This window comes from Malania oleifera, chromosome 7, assembly GCF_029873635.1.
Source record: "Malania oleifera isolate guangnan ecotype guangnan chromosome 7, ASM2987363v1, whole genome shotgun sequence".
Classification (NCBI taxonomy): domain Eukaryota; kingdom Viridiplantae; phylum Streptophyta; class Magnoliopsida; order Santalales; family Ximeniaceae; genus Malania; species Malania oleifera.
Genome location: NC_080423.1, coordinates 22,011,080 through 22,032,300, shown reverse-complemented (window position 1 = coordinate 22,032,300; position 21,221 = coordinate 22,011,080). Strand labels below are relative to the sequence as shown.

Below are 21,221 nucleotides of genomic sequence, written 5' to 3'. Positions count from 1 at the left end.
AAAATTTTTCAAAAAGCGTATATTAATTTTTTTTAACTTTCTTAATTTGTAGTGTTTGCAACTTTGATGTCAGGACGATGTCATGCACTATGGATGCACCTTTTCACTTTTTTTGTTATTTGAACAGATGAAATGTATTTGAATAACAATGTATTTGTATTTAAATTTGAATTTTCATAAATGTATTTGAATTTGAATTTGAATTTGAATAATATATTTGTATTTAAATTTGAATTAGAATTTTGAATAATTTATGAATTTTATTGCAATTATGGTTTAATGTTATGTATAAGAAAATGTAATTTAATTACAGATTTTTACAGGAATTAATAATTGGAAAAAAAATTAAATTCACTATTAATTGTCCAATTTAAGTATGAGTGACGGTTTCAAAATTTTCACTAATACTATGACTTTAGTGATGGTTTTAAAATCGTCACTAAATCCATAAGTGACGGTTTTGCAGCGCAATAGTGACGGCTCTAAAACCGTAACTAATAATAGCGCAATAGTGACGGTTCTAAAATCGTCACTAATAATAGAGTAATAGTGATAGTTTTAAAATCATCACTAATAATAGAGCATTAGTGATGGTTCTAAAACCGTCACTAATAATAGAGCATTAGTGTCGGTTTTAAAACCGTCACTAATAATGGAGCAATAGTGACGATTTTTGGTCGATCCAGTGTAGAATCTATAGTGACGGTCTTAGATTTTTAGTGACGGTTTTAGTTCGTCACTAATACTTAATTATTAGTGACGGTTTGAAAAATTCGTCACTAATAAGTATTAGTAACGGCAGGTATAACAACTAATTGAAAACCGTCACTAATACTAGTAGTGACGGTTTTGTGAGTATTAGTGACGGTTTAAAACCGTCTTTAATAACCTTATTTTTTGTAGTGATAAATGATCTATTCGAACCTATCAGGTGCAGGTTTTATGGGAAAATGTCCGATTTACAGACAGCATGCTGCCAAAATTGCGTTAAAATTTTTCAAGGTCCTAAACAAAAGATAGGCTTAGGTTAATGTTAAACTATTTTTGAAAGGATGAGCAAAATTTAGGAATCATAATAAATAAGCAATGTAGACTTAGTTCATTTAGAACGGACATTCATTTATATGTTTTTGGTCCGGTAAGTTTAAAGCATTCCTTTCCGTGCCGAAATCTTTGAAAATATTATATACACTTGGCTGAGGAATTGAAAATTTGAAAAACGCATAAGTTGAATATATACATAACTCACATGGAGCATCACTTTCATAATTATTTAAATTAGACATAACTAGGGATTCGTCTAGACATATGGGTTGTAATGTCACTGTAGAAAAAAACCAAAAAAAGTGGAAAAAAATGGTCCATGCACGAGATCACTGATGAAAGCGCCTAGGGCATATTTTATTTTCCATAATTTTCTCAGCTACCAAACAAATGACCAATTTCATGTCCATTTAAATGACATATTTTACTTAGTTTTAATATTTTCTCATTAAGTCTTGAAAAGATACATATTTGCTCATGCCAGTACTTTTTTCTCCATGTATCTTCCCATTTCACTCCTCTGCAAACCCCATAATCATTGAGGGATGTTTCCTTTCCGTTCAAGATCATCATAGGAATGGATATTTAGAATTAAATGTATTTACATATTTCATATGATTTAATTCGAAGCTCAAAATATACCCTAGATTGACCTTAGGACTCATGCATCTCATGAAATTTTTTTATGGGCTATTCATTGACTTAGAGACTCTATTTAAAACCTCAAAAATTGTTTTATGAAGAAGCAAAGCAAGAAAGCAAAATGTTTTTTGAAAAAAAAAAAAAAAAAAAAACTGAAGTTGGATTGCTAGACGACTGAGGATTACCCTTAGACATTTGAGGATGCAACTTCAGACGTCTGAAGAATTTCCTCAGAAGACTGAAGAATTAGTTCATCCGTCTAAAGAATTAATTGCTGAAACTCAAAACAAGCAGAAGCATATCAGAAGACTGAACCCTCAGTTCAGTCGTCTGAACCCAGGACTTCAGAAGTTTGAACCTCAAGATCAGACATCTGACCCTATGTCTAGTTCAAAGCTTTAAGGAACTTCAGTCGTCTGAGCCCAAGACCTAAAATGACTGAACCTGTGGGAAGTTTAAAAATTTTGATTTTTAGCGAGAACACGTGGGTTATACACTTGATCAAATTGATCCAACGGTCAGAACTTATCCTATGGCCAAGATTACCTATATAATCAACCTTTAAACCCTAGTGCCCCAACTTTTTGGATAATATTGAGAAACTTGAACATATTGCAATACGTTTGCCTGCACTCCAACTATATTCATCAAGTTTAGGCCAGTCATCTCAGCTTTTCGAAGGGATTTCATTTACACATCTTGAAAGCAAGCTCTGGTGATTGAGGTTTGGTAAACAAGGGATTGGTTTGTATTTTCAATATATAGATATCTTGAAAATTTTTCATATCTCATATTGATACATCTATTACTCTTATTGAAAAAGGAAAAATCTTGTGTCGATACATAAAACTTTATTTGTGAAAGGATTTTCTAAACATTGAATATCTGAAGATCTTCAAGTTCTTATTTTCATTCAAATGCTCAATATTTGGTTATTACAAAATCTACTCTATTGAAAATTCTAAAGGTTCTCAATATATATTTGTGAGAAATTTTGTTCTGACAAGTAGTGTTTAAATCTTTGCAATATTCAAAGTCCATTATTTATTCAAAGATTCAACTTCACAAATTCTTGCATCTAGAAAGTTGAACTAAAGCATAAGTTATCCAAAGCATTTACTTATATAATTATCTTGGGAGATTTGATCAAAGAGAAATTTTGTGAAGCATATCATTCATATAACAATTACATCGATACATACATACTGAGCTTCAAGTTTTATCATGTGAATATGTGTTAGGTTTTCCATTGTACTCACTAGTTTTGTTAGAAGTAATATTGAATTGTTTTGCAGATTTGAAATTCTATATTGTAATCACGGTTCGGGTTGTGAACCGGGTGAGGAGGAAGTTGTATCTCTTTTAAGCAGCGGATGTAAGGGAAGCTCCGTCCCGGTTAAAGGAGCAAAGATTTAGTGAAATCCTTAAGTGGGTTGCTCAAGGCGAGGACGTAGGCTGGGCTGGCTGAACCTCATAAAAATTGTGTTTGTCTTCTCTCTTCCTTTACTCTTTTTAATTTCGGCAACGCATTTCATTACCTATCTTGCATGTGTGTATGTTGAATAACCTCACATGCACTTGATAATTAATTGGGTAAAATATAATTTATTGAGATAATAATTTGAATTAATCTCAAACCCCTGTAATTAATTTGTTAAATATAGAAATAGGGATTAAGTGGTAAAATAATCTTAAAGATTTTTAAAATACCCAATTCACCCTCCCTCTTGGGATTATACCTGAATTAACAATGCTGGTTGTGTTTTGATGGGAAATAATATTTCATGCAAAATACTTGGTATTAGAAATGTGAAAATCAAAATGCATGATGGTGTTGTAAGAACCATATGTGATGTAAGACATGTTGAGGGTCTAGAAAAAAATGTTATTTCATTGGGTATTTTAGATTGTAATGAATTTTGTTACAAGTTTGAAAAAAAGAGAAATGAAAGTGTGTGAAGACAACTCAATAGTGATGAAAGGAGAAAAGATAGCAGGAAATATCTATGTAGTGTAGGGTGTTACAGTTGTAGGTGGAGCTGCAGCTGTTGAATCTGAATGAGATACCTTGTGGCATATGCTGTTGAAGCATATGGGTGATTACATGTATTCAGATGATTGGGGACCAATGATGATAGCTTCAAAGGATAGAAATATGTTTTTTCGTGAATGTATCATGGAAGGTCTTTGTTTATCTCGTGTGGCACAAGTTTGATGTTGAGGTGGAGTACCAGACGAAGAGAGAAATCCTCATGTCAGCCAATAGGACTAAGTATGCTGGTTTTGTTCAAGGAGTTTTGTGAGCAGGGCAGATCATATGTACGACGTACAGGGTACTTCTTGGTGAAGTTAGTGAGTATGACGTATTTCCTATGTGACCGATCACCAAAGGTATCGGTAGATGGGACAGTTGCAAGTGAATTGTGGGCATATTTTGTGGTAGACTACTCGGTTATGAGTGGATGTCCATTGGTGCACTATTCTAGTGATGGAGGATCTAGGCTTGGTGTTATGTCCGGACAATACATCTTTTTGGGTTATAAGAAAGGTGGGTGCAAGCTGGGTGATCCTATGGCAAATAAAGGGGTGATCGAGGACATGACTTTTGTTGTTAAATTCGCGAGGCAGCGTAATCAGTAAAGGAAGCGAAACAAATACCAGAAAACTACGGCAACAGCAGTAGCAATGGCAATAACAATCATGTTATTTAAGTGGAGTTAGGGACTCAAGGAAGAAATGTGGGGAGTTCCATCTCGAGTCAACAGTATCACGGTATGAATAGGCATGTGATGCAGGTGGAGCAATAGATTCAGGGCAAAGTTGATATTGGTCATATTGCGGGGAGTTTCAGCTTGGGAGACCAGTAGAATCACATTGGGCCCATGTGCACTATCAGACCACCATTCAATTATAAATTTGTGAGGCTTCTAGTTGGGAAGAAGGTGATAGTGATGTATGAAGTGATGTATCTATTGTATGTGAATGACATGTTATTGGTTAGAAATGCTTTAATTGAGGCTAATCAGTTGGGAACTCTATTGAAAGTTTTTGACATGTATGTGTTGGGTATGGCCAAGATGGGTCTTGGTTTGCTGATTCGCATGGACAGAGCTGCAGGGAGATTGGTGTTATCTCAAAGTGGCTTTGTGGATGGAATTGTAGGGAGACTTTGTTGTCTTAGGGAGATTTTATGGAGAACTGTTGTGAAATGTAAGAACCCGAATTTGTATTGTACGGGGTAATTACGTAAAAGAGGAGTAAATTACAGACTTCGTCAACGAGGCCAAAATTTGACGACGAAGGTAGTAGACTTTTTGTCGACCGAATTCAGAGGTTCGTCGATGAGAAAAAGCCGAAGGGTTTAGGGAAATTTAAATATGAGGGTTCGTCGACGAAATCATTGTCTTATCGACGAAATCCCTGAAGACCTCGTCGACGAGGAGACCAATTCGTCGACAAAATCTCCCGGTCAAAGGTCTTTATAAGGATAGTTTGGGCTTGCTTCATTGCTAAGTTTTGCTTAATAAATAAGAGTACGGGAAAATAAAGGAGGTGGTTAGTAGTAGTAGAGTACTTTAACTTGAAAGGGAAGTTCATGTGGAAGTTGTAAATGTGGTGGGGGCTGTCGTATACCAACTCCTCTATGGTCCTTTTTAATAACTAGCCACTTGTCTTCTTTCAATTAGTTTATCAATCAATGCAGATAGGGGAAGGGAATGTAAAGTTGAGAAGCATCTGCAATCTGCAATCTGCAATCTGCATGCGCAGGCCTCTGCCCTGGTTGTATAGAAAAAATTTAGCAGCAGCAGGAATATGTTCCATTTGTGAGGTGGAATGGAAAGTGGTCGGCTTGCTACTTCCTCAAAAAGCTGGTATGCGAAGAATAGAATATCATGCAAAGAGAAAAAAATCAAATCTATTATTATTATTATTACTAAAGTGATTGTGCTATAAAGCAAAACATTTTTTTTATAAAATTTTAGGTAAAAGACATGTATCTCTCTTGAGGTTTGGCGAGACCCATCTATGTCTAAGGGTTTCAAAATGTTCGCGAACCTCCTTTTAAGTTTGGAAAAGAAGACATAATACATAGACCCTCCTATAAAGTTTTAAAAATTTTGAAAACATTTCTTAAGATTTATCAAAAACATGTTAATTTTTCTTACATTTAACAAAATGACAAGCTTGAGAAGGGGTATGTGAGCATCCCAAAATAAAATTTCAATAGAAAAGTCCATTGAATTTTGAGACCTTAAGTGAGATGGTGTCCTTTTCACAAATTTTACGATAGGTTTTTGATTTTTTGAAACCTTAGAGAGGCTTGCATCTTTTCTCCAAACCTTAGAACGGGTTAGTGTCTTTTATTAAAATTTTTAATGACTCAACCAATGCATTTTGTCATAAATGCTTTATTCCATTTTTTTTTTTAAAGAGATGTGCAATGAAAAATGCTATGATAAACACTCTACACATCTTGTTGATTGTTGCAAGTTGTTAGATTTTAAAATTAAAAAAAAAATTAAGTACTTCTTTAGTTTTGGAAAACATTTTCTGTTTTTTTAATTTTAAATTTTCAAAAGAGTTATAAAATTTTTAACTTATCTTTTAATTTTCCCAACTTTGTATTAAAAAATTGAAAATAAAAAGTTTTTATAAATGTGTAAAATATTTTTTTATTTTTTATTTTTATATTTCAAAATAATCACAAAAAAACATAACTTGTTTTCCAATTTTATAAATTTTATATAAGGTAATAAATGAAATAATGGATTTTGGGCTGAAATTTGGATTTGTCTGGATTTAGAAGAAATTATATATATAATCTACACAAATTAAAGTCTAAGATCGAAACCCTTGCTGTCATATAAAAAGTAAGAATTGAAAATCAAGGAAAATGATGAGAATATATTTTCCAAATTTTCTATTTAAATTTAAAATATTGAAAAATAAGGTGAATTTTTTGAAATTTTCTTAAAAATTAAAATTAAAAAATTTATTTTCACATGCAATTGTACTAAAATTGTTTATTGTCATTCATTTATTTCATATAATTATTATAAAAGAAAATTAGTTAAATTTTTTTTTTTTTTTTTGCAATTTATTGGAAAGGTAAAATGAAAAATGAAAAATACTTTCCAAAACTAAATTGGTTGTGTATGGTAACAAACCCTAAATGTTTGTATGAGGGAGAAATGTGCATGTTCTAACATAGTAGCACACATCTAAAAATATGGATATGTAGTGTAAATTTTGGGGTACGAATAAGGGTACAACTCAAACTTTTAGGGGAAAAAAATCAGCACTCCTTTTTCTTCATACATTGAAATGACGAATCTCTCTCTCTCTCTCTCTCTCTCTCTCTCTCTTCTCTCTCTCTCTCTCTCCATTGAAAAAGTGAGATTCACGGCAATAAGAGTAGAATAATTACGAATTGTTTTGAGTACTAATAACATTTATTGATGAAGACATTTTTATTGAGAGAAACTATAGAAACATATACTATGAGGATCGACTTATTGTTCAAGGAAAATAAAAAGGATTAAGTCGACTAATAGGTTGATATTTTTTAACGAAGAGAAAATTTTCATAATTGTGATGTGCCCAAAATAGCTATCAAACAATGAGAATAACCTTTACAATTAATCTAAAATCACACAAATTTTAACTTCTAAAAAGCAATTCTTCATCATTCAAAATCAAATTGTTCTAACTACGTTAATATGATATTAGATGTAAATACTTTTGAATTTTGAGCAGACTAATTGCACCCAAAACCCAAGTTACTGACCTTGCCTAAGCTTTTGGAAGTCATGCTAGTCTCCAACTAATTGGGTGTTTCAAATGACATTCTATTTGGTAAAAGATGTTTTTGAAAAGGTAAAGTACAATTTCATCAAGGCATAGTGGTAGCTAGCTAGTGGGATACAAGAATAAAGAGAGAAGGAATAAGAGAAAACCAGCAAGCATGCTAAAAATTCATTTATCCGACTATCTTAGTTCTATCTTCGTTTCTTTTATGCAGGAGTGTGTCATAAGCCTCTTCAAAAAGTGCTGGGAGAAGCTGGCATTAATTATTCTCCCATTAATGCATTCAATTATTGTACACACATATTAGTAACCATCCGTGCACAGTGCACATGTAAAATATTTAGTAATTTTAATGTGTACATATATACCTTGTTCATTTGGTATATAAGATTGGGATGAAATTGAGGTAAGGGTCGATTTGTTTGTATCAAAGATTTTATTTTGATTGGTGGAAGGGACTCACTCAATTATTGATTGTGATTGAACTCAGTGAGGAATTGAACTCAATTGCAAACAACTCTTTCAATTTCAATAAAATCTGAAAATTACAGAGGAGAATTCAAAATACAAAATCTCTATATTCTCACTGGTTAATGTCCCTCTCTACACCACATTTTACATTACACACACACACACACACACACACACACATCTATTTATAACAATTGTTAGAATAGTAGGTGGGAATAACTTCAACGGAGGTGGGCTGGTAGGTAAAGTCGGTTGCTTGCAGCTTAATAATTTCAACACAAATGGCTGGGTTGGTGGAGCAGCCATCGTCAAGTTTTGCTGCCACCGTCCCATCGTCAAGTTCAATATTCAACATCCCCCCTTAAACTTGACTATCCTAACTTTATTGTTCCGAGCATTGTCTTTAGTCTTTGCAAAAATATTATGCTTGAATGGGTTTGTGAAAGTATCAGCAATTTGATCATAAGTTTTGCAAGATATCAGCTCCACTTCTTTCTTCTTGACATGTTCCCTGATAAAATGATACCGAGTATCAATATGTTTGCTTCTTTCATGGTAAACTGGATTTTTCGTAAGTGCAATCACTGATCGATTGTAGATGTAGACTTTCATGGGGTTATTTTGAAGAAATCTTAGATACTTCAGTACATTCCTAATCCCTTCTCTTTGTCTACTCTCTCTATTCTCGTCCTTCTCTACTTCCCCTCTTCTCTGCTCTCTTTTCTCTCAACTCTCAACCTTCTTGTCTCTCTCTTCTCTTCCTTTCTCTTCCTCTTCCTTAGCTCTCTCTCTCTCTCTCTCTCTCTCTCTCTCTCTCTCTCTCTCTCTCTCTCTCTCTCTCTATCTCTCTCGCTCTCTCTCTCTCTCTCTCTCTCTCTCGACTCTATTGTATTCCTACCAACTCGAGAACCCCTCCTCCTTGATGTTTGATCGTGTTGCTGCTACTGTGTGTGCGCTGCCACTGCCTCTGTTTTGCTCTGCTGCTCGTGCCCCTGTCGTACCCTTACTGTGTGGCTGCTGCTCCTCTTGCTGCTGTTGCTATTGCTGAAGGAGGACCCGAGGCTGCTGCTGAAGGAGGACCCGAGGCTACTGTTGCTTCAATCTGCTACTGCTTGACTCAACCCACATGGCCAGCTGCCCTCTCTATCTCTCTCTCTTTCTTTCTTTCCTTCTCTCTTTCTTTATTCTTGCATTTAAATAGTTGATTGAACATTGTTAGTTTTCAGTTAAATTTCTATTAAAGTTTGAATTTTTAAATTTATGTTGGGTTATTATTATTAGATTCAATTTAATTTTTTTTCTCTTCTTATTTAATATCATTAGAAGTTAACTTTGGTTGGTTTATTTTTCATTATTAAAGTTTGGTTTGTTTTTTTTTTTTTAAAAAAAAACACAAAAAAAATATTTATTTTTATCGTGTTTTAGATTATTATTTAAGTTTTTAAAGAGTTAAGTTTAAGCTCTTGATTGTGTTAAAGTTTATCTTTTTGTGTTGATTGAGGTTTTTAGAGTTGCATGCTTAAGTTACGTAGTAAAGTTATCATCTTTAGCCTTTTGTTCAAAGTTCAAACGTGGGATTTATTTCTTGTCTAGCTAATTAAACGTAAGGTTATGTTTGATATTTAATTTTTTCATGGCCTATTTCATTGTGTCTTTTCTTGTTTCTCATTGTTAATTTAGTGCGTGTTAGGTTCATAAACTAAATTTCATGTTGTTTTAATTTTGTCACAAAATCTCAAACATCCCAAGAAACCGAATATGAACTATGTTCAGTGACTCTTCTTTTCTTAATTTCTTTTGGAATTACACTAAAATTAGAATTAGACTGCATTCCTAGAGGAGACTTTCTGGCCATTGGGTTAAGTATTACACGAATGAACTACTACACCTGGGATAACTTCCGAACTGCTCATTTTTTGAGTGATTCAAAAACTAATAAAGAATATGGGAGATGTAACTCCTAAAGCAAATCTCGGTTGCAGTCCAGGAAGAATAAGAAGGACATGAAATGTTTTAAGTGCAGTAAAATTGGGCACATAAGACAAGAATGTCTGAAGTGGAAGAAAGGGAATTCTGAAAATCAGTAAGGTCCGTCAAAATTTGCAAATTTAGTGGAAGAAGATTCAGAGTGTTGTGATGGGGATATGCTATGTATTTCATCAGGTTCGGAGTGCCTTATGGATGACTCTTGGATCCTAGATATTGAATGCTCTTATCACAAGATAGCAAATAGAAAATGGTTTGACACCTACATGCCAGTCAATGCTTGTTGACTCTATGAGTCCAATCTTGTTTTGATAATGATAAATCACTTGGTATTTGATTTGTGCATTAAGATTCTGAACAAGAACAATATTTAGCATGCACAGAAGGTTAGAAAGTCATGGAAGCCATGAGGATTAAAGGATATACAATTTGACACAATCCATGGAAATAAAAGAGTAAAAGAATGAAGATGCAAGCGACAAGTTCAGGATCATCATAGGAATGGATATTTAGAACTAAATGTATTTACATATTTCATATGATTTAATTCGAAGCTCAAAATATACCCTAGATTGACCTTAGGACTCATGCATCTCATGAAATTTTTTTAGGGGCTATTCATTGACTTAGAGACTCTATTTAAAACCTCAAAAATTGTTTTATGAAGAAGCAAAGCAAGAAAGCAAAATGTTTATTGAAAAAAAAAAAACTGAAGTTGGATTACCAGACGACTGAGGATTACCCCTAGACATTTGAGGATGCAACTTCAGACGTCTGAAGAATTTCCTCAGAAGACTGAAGAATTAGTTCAGTCGTCTGAAGAATTAATTGCTGAAACTCAAAACAAGTAGAAGCATATCAGAATACTGAACCCTGAGTTCAGTCGTTTGAACCTAGGGCTTCAGAAGTTTGAACCTCAAGATCAGACGTCTGACCCTGTGTCTAGTTCAATTTTTCAAAGTTTTAAGGAACTTCAGTCGTCTGAGCCCAAGACCTAAAATGACTGAACCTGTGGGAAGTTTACAAAATTTGATTTTTAGCGAGAGAACACGTGGGTTATACACTTGACCAAATTGATCCAACGGTCAGAACTTATCCTATGGCCAAGATTACATATATAATCAACCTTTAAACCCTAGTGCCCCAACTTTTTGGATAATATTGAGAAACTTGAACATATTGCAATACGTTTGCCTGCACTCTAACTATATTCATCAAGTTTAGGCCAGTCATCTCAGCTTTTCGAAGGGATTTCATTTACACATCTTGAAAGCAAGCTCTGGTGATTGAGGTTTGGTAAACAAGGGATTGGTTTGTATTTTCAATATATAGATATCGTGAAGATTTTTCATATCTCATATTGATACATCTATTACTCTTATTGAAAAAGGAAAAATCTTGTGTCGATACATAAAACTTTATTTGTGAAAAGATTTTCTAAACATTGAATATCTGAAGATCTTCAAGTTCTTATTTTCATTCAAATGCTCAATATTTGGTTATTGCGAAATCTACTCTATTGAAAATTCTAAAGGTTCTCAATATATATTTGTGAGAAATTTTGTTGTGACAAGTAGTGTTTAAATCTTTGCAATATTCAAAGTTTATTATTTATTCAAAGATTCAACTTCACCAATTATTTGATAGCAAGAATTTAGATTTTCATAATATTCAAAACCGATTTTTTATTAAGATCACATTCGGTATTCTTGCATCTAGAAAGTTGAACTAAAACCTAAGTTATCCAAAGCATTTACTTATATAATTATTTTGGGAGATTTGATCAAAGAGAAATTTTGTGAAGCATATCATTCATATAACGATTACATCGTTACATACATACTGAGCTTCAAGTTTTATCATGTGAATATGTGTTAGGTTTTCCATTGTACTCACTAACTTTGTTAGAAGTAATATTGAATTGTTTTGCAGATTTGAAATTCTATATTGTAATCACGGTTCGGGTTGTGAACCGGGTGAGGAGGAAGTTGTATCTCTTTTAAGCAACGGATGTAAGGGAAGCTCCGTCCCGGTTAAAGGAGCAAAGATTTAGTGAAATCCTTAAGTGGGTTGCTCAAGGCGAGGACGTAGGCCGGGTTGGCTGAACCTCGTAAAAATTGTGTTTGTCTTCTCTCTTCCTTTGCTGTTTTTAATTTCTGCAACGCATTTCATTACCTATCTTGCATGTGTGTATGTTGAATAACCTCACACGCACTTGATAATTAATTGGGTAAAATATAATTTATTGAGATAATAATTTGAATTAATCTCAAACGCCTGTAATTAATTTGTTAAATATATAAATAGGGATTAAGTGGTAAAATAATCTTAAATATTTTTAAAATACCCAATTCACCCTTCCTCTTGGGATTATACCTGAATTAACAATGCTGGTTGTGTTTTGATGGGAAATAATATTTCATGCAAAATACTTGGTATTAGAAATGTGAAAATAAAAATGCATGATGGTGTTGTAAGAACCATATGTGATGTAAGACATGTTGAGGGTCTAGGAAAAAATGTTATTTCATTGGGTATTTTAGATTGTAATGAATTTTGTTACAAGTTTGAAAAAAAGAGAAATGAAAGTGTGTGAAGGCAACTCAATAATGATGAAAGGAGAAAAGATAGCAGGAAATATCTATGTACTATAGGGTTTTACAGTTGTAGGTGGAGCTGCAGCTGTTGAATCTGAATCAGATACCTTGTGGCATATGCTGTTGAAGCATATGGGTGATTACATGTATTCAGATGTTTGGGGACCAATGATGATAGCTTCAAAGGATAGAAATATGTTTTTTCGTGAATGTATCATGGAAGGTCTTTGTTTATCTCGTGTGGTACAAATTTGATGTTGAGGTAGAGTACCAGACCAGGAGAGAAATCCTCATGTCAGCCAATAGGACTAAGTATGCTGGTTTTGTTCAAGGAGTTTTCTGAGCAAGGCAGATCATATGTACGACGTGCAGGGTACTTCTTGGTGAAGTTAGTGAGTATGAAGTATTTCTTGTGTGACCGATCACCAAAGGTATCGCTAGATGGGAAAGTTGCAAGTGAATTGTGGGCATATTTTGTGGTAGACTACTCGGTTATGAGTGGTTGTCCATTGGTGCACTATTCTAGTGATGGAGGATCTAGGCTTGGTGTTATGTCCGGACAATACATCTTTTTGGGTTATAAGAAAGGTGGGTGCAAGCTGGGTGATCCTATGGCAAATAAAGGGGTGATCGAGGACATGACTTTTGTTGTTAAATTTGTGAGGCAGCGTAATCAGTAAAGGAAGAGAAACAAATACCAGAAAACTACAGCAACAGCAGCAGCAATAGCAATAACAATCATGTTATTTAAGTGGAGTTAGGGACTCAAGGAAGAAATATGGGAAGTTCCATCTCGAGTGTACAGTATCACGGTATGAATGGGCGTGTGATGCAGGTGGAGCAACAGACTCAGGGCAAAGTTGACATTGTGGGGAGTTTCAGCTTGGGAGACCAGTAGAATCACGGTGGGCCCATGTGCACTGTCATACCACCATTCAAGTATAAATTGGTGAGGCTTCTAGTTGGGAAGAAGGTGATAGTGATGTATGAAGTGATGTATCTATTGTATGTGAATGACATGTTATTGGTTAGAAATGCTTTAATTAAGGCTAATCAGTTGGGAACTCTATTGAAAGCTTATGACATGTATGTGTTGGGTATGGCCAAGATGGGTCTTGGTTTGCTGATTCGCATGGACAGAGCTGCAGCCTACAGGGAGATTGGTGTTATCTCAAAGTGGCTTTGTGGATGGAACTGCAGGGAGACTTTGTTTGCTGTCTTAGGGAGATTCTATGGAGAATTGTTGTGAAATGTAAGAACCCGAATTTGTATTGTACGGGGTAATTACGTAAAAGAGGAGTAAAGTATGGAATTCTACAGACTTCGTCGACAAGGCCAAAATTTGTCAACGAAGGTAGTAGACTTTTCGTCGACGAAATTCAGAGGTTCGTCGACGAGAAAAAGCCGAAGGTTTAGGGAAATTTAAATATAAGGGTTCGTCGATGAAATCATTGCCTCGTCGACGAAATCCCTGAAGACCTCATTGACGAGGAGACCAATTCGTCGACAAAATCCCCGGGTCGAAGGTCTTTATAAGGATATTTTGGGCTTGCTTCATTGCTAAGTTTTAGATTTCTCTCTCTCTAGATTTCGAAGCTTTCTCTCTCTCTCTCTCTCTCTCTCTCTCTCTTCGATTCCTTCGCCGTTTTTCGTCGAATTCACAAATCCACAGTTACTGCAAGGATCAGTGAAGGATTCTCTACGTTTCTGCTGGATCGAAATCTCGATTCAAGCGTTTTTAGGTTTCGAGACAAAATAAAGGTAAGGCTTGGTTTTCATTTCTGATTCGGTATATGTATAGTAGTACGGATTGTAAGTATGTTTTGTACTATGGTTTGTAGGTTTTGGAGTCTCGGTTCGTAGTTTTGAGGACTGTAAAGTTCGTAGTTGGATTTCGGGTGAAGGTAAGGGGATTCTATTTATATTAGTTCATTTTTTAAATCAGGATCGGTAAGCCTGTAGGCTACGATCGTATGCATGTTTTGGCTACTTATTTGGGGAAATCTATCAAGTAAAAATACGGGATTTTCGGGTTATAAATTTTTGAGAAAATTGGGGATTTCAGGTATCATCTCTACTTTGTTTGGAAAACTATTTGTTTTGTTTAAATTGTATTATTGAGGTGACCGTAATCCATATTTGCATAAACTGTATACTTGAAAATGTAAATGATATGATTTTCCGTAAACCAAATAAGTGTGGTACGTATGGATGTATGTATTTTGTTTCAGATATTTTTGAAACAGCTATGTGGTGGCTAATTACCATATGCTGAAATGTATAGGGATGTGAGTTCCAAAATGATTCCAGGTTTTGTGAAATTGGCTATGTGGCGGTTAATTACCGTACACAGAGAGTGGCCGGCTCTATATCCAGGGTATGAAATATCACCAGTATGATTCGGCTGGTCACCATATGTAGCAATGGATTCACAGTGGGCCTAGGTCGTCGCAGCGTAGTTGTCATATGGCAATGTAATCGAGGTGAGACTAGGTGACCTTGTGTAGTTGCATATGTAGCAATGGATTCACTATTGGGCCTGAGTCATAGATCTTCGTAGTTGTATGTGTAGAAACGTAACCACTGTGAGACTAGGTGACCTTGTATAGTTGAGTGTGTAGCAATGGATTCACCAATGGGCCTCAATCGTCGTAGCGTAGTTGTCTGTGTAGCAATGTAATCGCTATGAGTCTGTGGTGACCTAGTGTAGTTGCAAACTAGTGTGACGACACTAATCGTATGTATGTATGTATGTTGGGTATCGTATGAACTGGAATGATTTTTGTGAAAATACTGGAACTGTATGGAAATGTATGGAACTGTTTTGAAACTGTACAAATTGTTTCAACTGTATCGTATGTATAGTGTTATGAAGTATGTAAAATGACACTGGTATGTCACACACTGATATAACCTGTTTTCTCCCTTACTGAGAGGTGTCTCACCCCGAATATATACAAATGTTTTTCAGGTCCTTAGGGTAGCCGAAACTAGCATCCTAACATTTGGAAGCGGGGGTGTGGTTTAGCTACTACTTGTACCTGATAGGTACGAGTTTTGTAACCGGGCGGTCATGATGGATTTTGTAGACGCCCGTAGTATGTATCATATTTGTAGGGATGAATAACCTTGTATGGTATAGACTCTGGTATGGTACAGTTTTATGTATAGAAAGACAGTATTCTGCTGCGTGTATTGATGAGTATGGAGAATTGTATGTATGTATGTAGGGCATCCGTTCACCCCACGGGGTCGGACCCTCTTTGTATGTTGTATCATGTATGTTTTAATTGATACAGAGACAAGTTAGGTTACTTAAATTCACCTCTGGGTCCCATTTTAGGGTTCGGGGCGTGACATGAAATGTCTACCGTTCGGTACCCAAGGACGGATTGTGATATCTGGCATATGTCAAAGGTCCTCCATGATTGTGTAATGGAGTGTTTTAATAGAAAACAGAGTGGATCATCAGTTGTTAGTTTTGTTGAAGACTATATAAGGGGCTTTTGGTGATATAAGACTTGCAGCAGCTTTTGTGTTTACAGTTGTGAGAAGGTCTTATTGGAAGCGTAGGACGAAGTCTTCAGGTGTTGAATCTACAACTGTATTGGGGTTGATGGTAAAAGCTGAAGCCACCATCAAGAAGTTCAAGCGGCATTGCTTGGACTTGATGCATGTCTTTAAGTAATAGAAGGGATACAGTCCCAACCGAACGTTTCAAGTTCAAGGTTGAGGAATCAATCATATTTTTGGGATCTCCTAAGGGATGTATAATCACCAAGTTGGAGATTGTTGTATTTGTGTGTGGCTTTAATACTTGGTGGGAATCATAAAGAAAGGAAGGAAAACCTAAGATAGAGGTCTTCTTGTGCTAACAACAGAAGACTCGTCAATGAGTGCCCTGTGCTCATCGACAAGTAGAAACCAAGAGCTAGAAAATCTTAGAGTTAAAGACTCGTTGACGAGATGATACAGTCATCGATGAGTGGGCTTCTTTAATTGACTCGTCGATGAATCCCCTATTCTCGTTAACGAGTGCGCCAGGGCTACGAGAAGAAATTCAAATTTTGAATTTGAATGTTGGGGTGGTTGGATGATTGGAGGGAAACCTCCGAAGGAAAGTCTATTTATCCCTATCTGAGGGTATTGTGAGATATGAGAGAGATCTTTGTGAAGTGTATTGTGTATTCTCAAATTTCTTAGTGAATTTTTTGTGTCAATTGCTTCCATGGATGTAGGCTTTATCAAACCACGTACATCTTGTTGTTGTGTATGTTATTTCATGTTTTCTGGTTGGGTTTGATATGCTTGTTGCATTTTTATTCCGTTGTGAATCCTATATCCGATCCATTATTACAACAACCTATAACGGGGGTTGGCATAACAAGTTCGTTTCACCTATCTCACCATCACCAATCCACATCACTACTAGCCTATTATAACTAATTGTTTTAAGAAACAACTTGGAATGCCCACACGAGATGCATTATACTGTTAATTAATAGAGGTAAAAAATAAAGACATGATGTCACCAAAACCAAGTAGGCTCGCTGATGCTGATTTGGCGATGATTCAGTAATAGTTTGTTGAAGAAAGTTTTCATGTGGTCACTCACACCTTTTATGAGGTAGCAATCACAATGAAGACAATATTAGGCGATTTGAAAAGTGAAATGAGATATTTGGTGGAAAAAGATGAGAAAAAAAGCCTCCATTCCAAATCGTCCATAGTAATTTTATGGGATTGACTTAACCATTGCCTATAATTATAATGATAGACTTGACTAGTCTACATTTTTGTAAGCATACCAGATCATCTTGGGAAGCAAGTGACATTTGCTTCACTTTCTCCTCTTGGGTGAAACATTACTTACGACAATTTTAGCCAAACATAACAATATTGGGGACGATGAACAAATTTTTAGAGAAAATCATCCATGAAGATCATGAGAATGATCTATTGGTCAATTATATAAAAAATGATGAAGTGACCAAGCCCCAAAAATATGAACTTCCTTAGTAGCCAAACATAATAAGGAGGATTTGGATTTTAACTCAACTGAATATGAAGAATGCAAAATCTCCTTTTTGGTAGAACTTGAAATTTATGAAGACTCTTAGGTGGATGATTAATTACACTAGGAAGGAGGATTCAAAGCTTACTAATGACAAAGGCTAAAGCAATCTTGAGAATGAAAATAATCCCAAGAATGATCAAACTAGAGGTTGGAGAATACATTGGCAATGATTTTGAGTCAGGCAAGGAGCATCCTTTATCCTAACCTAAGTTCAATATCTGGTGATCAACTACTATTCCCCAGTCTTGATCATTCAAAATGCATGTCCAACATGCTTGGGGGCGTTGCCTATAAATAAGTCGTCTGACAATAAATCCATTCAGGCTTGGAAGATAGTGAAGATAACACATAATTTAGAGAATATTTAAAAAAAAAAAAAAATTTGCAAATGATAAGTACAAACTAAATGGAGTAGCTCTATAGGAATAAATTCATAATTGTCTAAAAAAAAAATTTGCAAATGATAAGTACAAACTAAATGGAGTAGCTCTATGGGAATAAATTCATAATTGTCTACTATCAATATTCTCTTATATGATGGAGGCTTACACGATGATTGCCCAATGAAGTGCTTGATGAACATCCCTTAAGCTAACCTTGCTCGGGCATAAGGCAAACTATTTTGAGACAAGGAAAATCATTTATAGAAAGTTTTCCGAAGGTAAAATAGTCACTTTGGAAGATTGAATGCCCTAGAAAAAAGTAAACATAGACAACCATCTAGTTAAGGTGGAGAATGAATCAAGGCAAATAACCATTTTAACGAGGCCAATCGACCTAGCTGACCATATGAACTAATTGCTTGAAAAAAAATAAGATTATGAATTGAAAGCAACATCCAAAAACCCAATTATAAATTCATAGTAAATTAGGAACCATTGCAAAATATCTCTTAGTCATCGAATATTTTCAACAGAATAATAAGGGGCTGCCAAAATGTTCAAGAAAGGACTTGTTTTCCTAAAAGTAAACTATTGGAGAAAACTTTTGGTGAAAATATAGAATAAATTAAAGCTCTCGCAAATGCTTTAAGTTTAATATAATAAGCACAATTCATAATCTTTGAGATGTACTTACAGGTTGACTTTTCTTACTAATCTTAATATTCACAATCTAATGATACTTTTGATTTTGAAAATTGCTTAGTGTATACCAGAATTGTCATTGAATTGCAATGGATCCAAATATTCTATACTTCTAAAATACTATCCAATTCTTTTAAGTTTTAATGATCTTACATTATTTAATATCTTTATGGATTGCAAAGTACACACGCACCCATATGCTAAACAAATATTTTTTGCTACAAAATAAAATTTCCAAACAAACAAAGATTGTATAAAACGCGCAAGCTTGTCTCTTCATTGAGATTAAGGTACCGTGTCTCTTAATTTGAAAAGCATAAGGTTGACTTCTAAAATGGGATAAAAAAAAAAAAAATTAAAGTACTTAGTTCTCAAAAAATAAAGAAGAGCTGTCGTTGATTTAACCCAAACTCTTCTCTCTCCCAAAATAATTTGGCATCATTAACACGTGAATTCCTCCTGACCCTTTTTTTTTTAAAAAAAATTAATGAACTATTACTCATGCATTTTCAAAATGTCAAGGGGCATAACTCCATAAACATGTTGCAAATTAGGGCTAATTTAATAATTAAAAAACCCTCAAATAATATAATAATCTGGTAAAAATAAGATCTCCGATCAGGAAATGGAAACACGCATGCAACGTGGCATATCGTTAGCAATCAGCCATTAAGCCCCATTGCACCAGAAGTTTATCTGCTTTCATGAAAATCACAGCTGGATTCCTTCGAACTAGAGCAAGACACGTGCTCAATGCCCCATGTCATGGCGACATATAGATTCCCACGTAACACTTCCCACCTCGCGCCACGTAACACGCTTCTTCTCCCCACCGAAAACGTTGCTCAATTTAAAGGCCAGGAAGGTTGCAGAAGAAATTATAGCCCGCGCGTGCTTTTCTTCTGTTAAATTTCTATTTTCTGAGCGATCTGGGCATCCAAGTATTATTGGGTCGTAGCTTTAGGTTGATTAATTTGATCGTGGATTGATCTATCATCTGCACTAGCTGGATCGCCGATCAATCAATATGACGTTCGGAATAGGGATGCCAATATGCGTGCAGTGCGGGACGGCGAGCAACCCGTGCAGGTGCAAGGTGGTGGGACCGACGGTGGGGTTCTTGGCGTTCGCGGTGGCGGCGGTGGTGGAGTGGCCGGTGGGAGCTCTGGTTTACGTGTTTCGGCACATGGAGGGTCGCCGGATTATGGCTCATCCAGCCACCGTCGTTTATCCTTCCGTCACCAATGCCATCCCTATTTGAGATTTCCTGCAGAGCTCCCCTGGCCTGCCTGCGACGCGTGCATGCTATCTAGCTAGGTAGCTTCTTGATTATATGTGTGTTTATATTTTCCTGTTTCAGAAAAAGAAAATAACAAAAGAAGAAGAAGAAGAAGAAGAAGAAGAAGAGAACATCTGTAATAATACTGATATTGTGTTTCCTCTTCATAAATCGTCTTGATCTTTCAAAAGTTGTTGCCGTTGTTGTTGTTGTTGTTGTTGTTGTTGTGTGTGTGTGTGTGTGTGTGTGTGTGTGTGTGTGTGTGTGTGTGTGTGTGTGTGTATCTCTCTCTCAAAAACCATATGGGAACATCAGCACCAATCTCGTTCATTTTGATGAATGTGATTCATCCATAGAGATTAACCAAAGGGGATGAGTAGATTATGTGTTTGGAAGTTTTGAATTTGGGCATATTTTGAGTAGGCAAGAATTTTTACAGATGGCTTGAAAGACGAGCACAGCCTAGCTCGAGGATTTGTAAACTTAATGAAGGCCCCAAATGAGCCAATTAGCCTTTGTAAGCTAGCTAGATGCAAGCTCGTTAAATTAAATGAGACTGTTCTTGTCTTTGGAAAGGGTAGCGGAGATCGCCGACTGTTTTTGTATTTATAAATTTTAAGTGAAAATTGTTAGATGGATCGCTGCCAAGACATCAAGTCAGCGATGATTAAAAATCGGTGGATATTATAGAATTTTTTTTTTTTGGGTTAAAAAACGGTAGATGTCCATCGCTTTTTGGTGAGTTTAATAGAAAATGTTGGTTCATCCAACAATTTTTGTCTCGCTTAAAGGCGTTTTCTCTTTCCTCTCCAAATGGACAAACCAGAGAAGAGAGGATGAGAAGCAGCACAGAGCTACAACAGAGAGCATATGGCTAAGGTATAGAAGAGGGCAGGTGATCTTTGCATAGGTTGCCATCTATAAATACGACGGTCAGTGAAAGTTGAGTAGCTTGCGAACGTTGGGAGATTTTCTATTTAAACACCAAAGATGAGGTATGCTTTTCAAATTGTATTTGTTTCGAGTGTTAAATTTTTCTTACGTTTGTAAATTTCAGTTGAAATTTCTAATAGTTGGAAGTAAAAATTGTTGTATTGTGTTTTGAATTTGATAGTGAAAAAAAATAAAATAGGAAAAATCAATGGTATTTTAATTGTAATAATTAAATTTAGTTGGGGTATTTAAACAAGTTTACAAGATATAGTTAAAAATAAAGAAAAAATCATAAATCT

The 21,221-nt window shown here is 35.2% G+C and overlaps 1 protein-coding gene across 1 annotated transcript; it reads left to right on the top strand.

The window, feature by feature from the left end:
* The first annotated feature begins 19,600 nt into the window (after positions 1-19,600).
* LOC131160292 (uncharacterized) lies at positions 19,601-20,179 on the top strand. The gene has a single exon (XM_058115776.1). The coding sequence runs from the start codon at positions 19,738-19,740 to the stop codon at positions 19,969-19,971; it is 234 nt and encodes a 77-aa protein (XP_057971759.1). The 5' UTR covers positions 19,601-19,737; the 3' UTR covers positions 19,972-20,179.
* The last annotated feature ends 1,042 nt before the right edge of the window (positions 20,180-21,221 follow it).

What these genes read in the sequence shown, in the direction of transcription:
- LOC131160292 (XM_058115776.1), top strand. Translation starts at nt 19,738, where the DNA reads ATGACGTTCGGAATAGGGATGCCAATATGCGTGCAGTGCGGGACGGCG.